General features: G+C 60.7%; 1 protein-coding gene across 1 annotated transcript; it reads right to left on the bottom strand.

Moving 5' to 3' along the window:
* Nucleotides 1-6: 6 nt before the first annotated feature.
* On the bottom strand, nt 7-3,516 carry LOC127752252 (serine/arginine repetitive matrix protein 2-like; the record flags this gene model as incomplete). The annotated part of the gene is made up of 1 exon (XM_052277052.1): nt 7-3,516. A coding segment is annotated over one exon (3,510 nt), but the record flags the coding sequence as incomplete, so codon positions are not given.
* Between the last annotated feature and the right edge of the window lie 4 nt (nt 3,517-3,520).

The raw sequence follows: 3,520 nt of genomic DNA, 5'->3' as shown, positions 1-3,520 counted from the left end.
AAGGGCATAGGCCGGGGTGGCCGTCGAGGATGCAGAGGGCGGGGGTGTGACCTTCGAGCCTGCAGATGGCGGTGGCGATTTCATCTTGGATTCAGATGGACCTTTCGCCTGCCCGGCGGCCGGGGTGGCGGAGCTGGTGCGAGACCCGATCGCTGTGACCGCCGGCGTGAAGGAGGTTTTCAGCGGAGTGACTGGCGGCGGACGCGACGTGGGGTTCGAGCCCGCGGCCCAGGCTGGTTTTGGCGTCGGTTGGTGGATGCGCGCCTTGGCTGCCTCCAGCCACTTGGTCCGGTCGGCGTCGTCCGCCTTGTCTGCGCTGGGCCGCCGCGGCGCGGGGGCGGGCGGTGCGGCCGGCGCGGGCGGTGCGGGCGCCTGCACGTCGTCGGTGGGCAGGTCGGCGGGCTGGGTGGCGGACTTGCGGCGCACGGCCGGCGCGGCACCCTTGCGCTCCTCCGGCCGCATGATGGGCTGCGCGCGGGCGCTGCGGTCCACGCCGAGGGTGAAGTACTGGGTGGGGGTGTTCGCGAGGCGCTTCTTGATGCCTCGCCGCCCCTGCATCAAGGTGTTCTGGGTGTTCTTTGAGTAGCCAGCGAAGGGTTTACTGGTCTTTCGCAGGCTACTGTCCCACTGCGCCGACGCGTTGCTTCTCGAGGACGTTGGCGTTGACTGCGGCGCGGCTGGAGGCTTGTTGGGGGCTCTGCTGGAGGAGCCAGCAGTGCCAGCACCCGGTTCACTTTCTCGCCGAGGCTCGCGAGGGCTGACGGTGCTTGGCCCTGGACCTCGTTCAGGCTGGTCGTCTCGACGGTCCCGGCTAAGTGGCGCACCTTGCCCATCGCGGGGGTCAAGTTTTTCTCGGGAGTCGCTGAGTTCACCTTCTTCCCGGGACTCTTTCTGGCTCCGCTCCTCTCGAAGGTCTCGATCCTCTCGGGGGCTTTCATCGTCTCTAAGACGTTGTTCTTCTCTGTTGGGCCATTCTCTGCTGCCTATGGGCGGCCGTCCCCTGCGGCTTCTGAAGCGTTCTTTTCTGTCTCTTTCTCTGTCTTCATCTCTTGCTCGATCACTGTCTTCACCGCGGTCACGATCTCTGTCTTGACCGCGGTCACGATCTCTGTCTTGACCGCGGTCACGATCTCTGTCTTGACCGCGGTCACGATCTCTGTCTTGACCGCGGTCACGATCTCTATCTTGACCGCGGTCACGATCTCTGTATAAACTTCTGTCTCGACTTCTGTCGCGGTTATAATCTCGACTTCTGTCCCGATCATAATTTCGACCTCTGTCTCGATCATGGTCTCGACTTCGGTCTCGATCATACTCTCGACCTCTGTCTCGATCATTACTGTTTAGACTCCTCTCACGATCACGCTCTCTCGTCATATGAGCCATGTTCTTAGAGTACGCAGGTGCTCTTCGAATAGTAGGCAGCGGTGGGCTCGCTGCAGCGCCAGCTTCGAAGGACACCCCGACTGGCTTTGGGGCTGTTTCAGAGGCCACTTCGCATGCAGACTTCGGGGTGGCATCAGTAGGCGCCACGACTGGTGGCACTGCGGTGGCATCCGTAGGCGCCAGGACTGGTGGCGTTGGGGTGGCATCCGTAGGCGCCAGGACTGGTGGCGTTGGGGCGGCTTCAGTAGGCGTCACGGCTGCTGACGATGAGGCAACTCCAGTAGGCGTTGGGGTGGGTGGGGCCACGACTGTTGGAGTTGAGGAGACTTCAGTAGGCGCAGAGACTGCTGGCGTTGAGGCGACTTCACTAAGCACTGGGGCGGCTTCAGTAGGAGCCGCGACTGTTCGGGTGGCTTCTGCAGGCACCTCGGCCCGGGCGGCTTCAGTAGGCGTAGTGACCGTAGGGGCGGCTGCTGGAGGCACCCGGGGGTCAGAGGTCTCGTCACTTTTCTCCTCTTCGACTTGGGGCATGGGTGGGGTCGCTGCCGAACCGTAGCTGTCACAACTGGATGAGTCAGTAAACGGCGTGTAGCCATCCTGACTCTTCCTGAGCTTGATCGTCAGTCTCTCTGTGACTGACTGCACCAATCTCTCCTGCTTTTCAGCCCGTCGCTTCTTTTTGTGTTTCTTGCGATGTTTTGTTTCCGAGCTGGAAGATCTTTTACGAGCCCGCTCATCTGTTGGCTGATTAGACGATCCTGGCTGAAATGGCGTCCGAGTCGACGCTTCGCCGTCACAACCCGAGTCCTTTGCAGATGACACGGTGGCGTTTGAGATCCTTTCAGTCGTGGTGGACGCCTCCGTCCTGGGTGCGCCCGAGGTGCTGTCGGCTTCGGTGGAAAGGGCCTTCTCGGCTCTAGTTCGTTCTGTCTGCAGGCAGTAATTGGTAATACATTTGATCTTATAGTCCCGTTTAATGTTTTGACCATTAAGAAAGCGTCTGAGTAGATGCTGATCCGCACAGGGGAATAGGCTCGTCAGGGCTTCCACGTTCTCTGCGATGTCATCTGAACACTCCAGCACAGCGATCACCATTGCCCTTGTGCCTTCCTCAGTAGCTGGGCCGTCTTCCTCAGCGGTAGGTTCATCAGTCTTTCTCGCGGGGCACATTTCAGGCGCGTGGGCGTTGGGTTGATGGCTAGGCTGTTCTGGTTGCGGAGCAGGCCGCTCTGGTTGAGGGGCAGGCCGCTCTGGTTGAGGGGCAGGCTGTTCTGGTTGAGGAGCAGGCTGCTCTTGTTGAGGGGCAGGCTCTTCTGGTGGACGAACAGGCTGCACCGGTAGCAGGGTAGTCTGCTCAGGTTGAGGGGCAGGAACTTCTAGTGTAGCGGCAGCAGCCTTGTCTTTCTGGGGTTGACAGAAAGGGTCAACATTTTCTATCACAAGGGAAGGACCACCTTGAGCAAGGTCGAAATCTTCGAAGCAAGGTTGACGGCCAGGACTAGGCTGCTCCTCGGCCCCAGGGGATGAGATCAATGGTCGTACTGGACTTAGGGGCTGTGCAGGTGGCCTGCGCGCTGCGCCCAGCGAGGGGGCTGCCGCCGCCTCGTCAGACGACTCGAGCAGCACAGGGGCGGTCTCCTCCGCATCGGACGACGACTCGATCAGCACGGCCGACGGGGTAGAGTGAGCAGAGTCCGACGAGATGACTATTGGACTGCCAGGAGGTGTGGCACAAGTGACTAGATTCAAGCAGCTTTTCCTTTTCTTCTTCTCTTCCTTCCTGGCAGCCTTGTCCTCGGCGCTCTTCGAGGACTTGTCTCCGCTGTTCCTCCGCGACTTATCACGGCTGCTCTTCGAGGACTTTTCCTCGGTGCTTTTCGAAGGCTTGTACTCAGTAATTTTTGAAGGCTTATACTCGGTGCTCTTCGAGGACTTGCACTCGGTGCTCTTCGAGGGCCTGTCCTCGGCGCTCTTCGTGGGCCTGTCCTCAGTGCTCTTCGAGGGCCTGTCCTCGGCGCTCTTCGAGGGCCTGTCCTCGGTGCTCTTCGAGGGCCTGTCCTCGGTGCTCTTCGAGGGCCTGTCCTCGGTGCTCTTCGAGGGCCTGTCCTCGGTGCTCTTCGAGGGCCTGTCCTCG

Source organism: Frankliniella occidentalis, unplaced genomic scaffold (genome assembly GCF_000697945.3).
Source record: "Frankliniella occidentalis isolate FOCC.00 unplaced genomic scaffold, Focc_3.1 Scaffold5571, whole genome shotgun sequence".
NCBI lineage: Eukaryota > Metazoa > Arthropoda > Insecta > Thysanoptera > Thripidae > Frankliniella > Frankliniella occidentalis.
The sequence above is the reverse complement of the archived record's forward strand: the minus strand, read 5'-3'. Positions and strand labels throughout refer to the sequence as shown.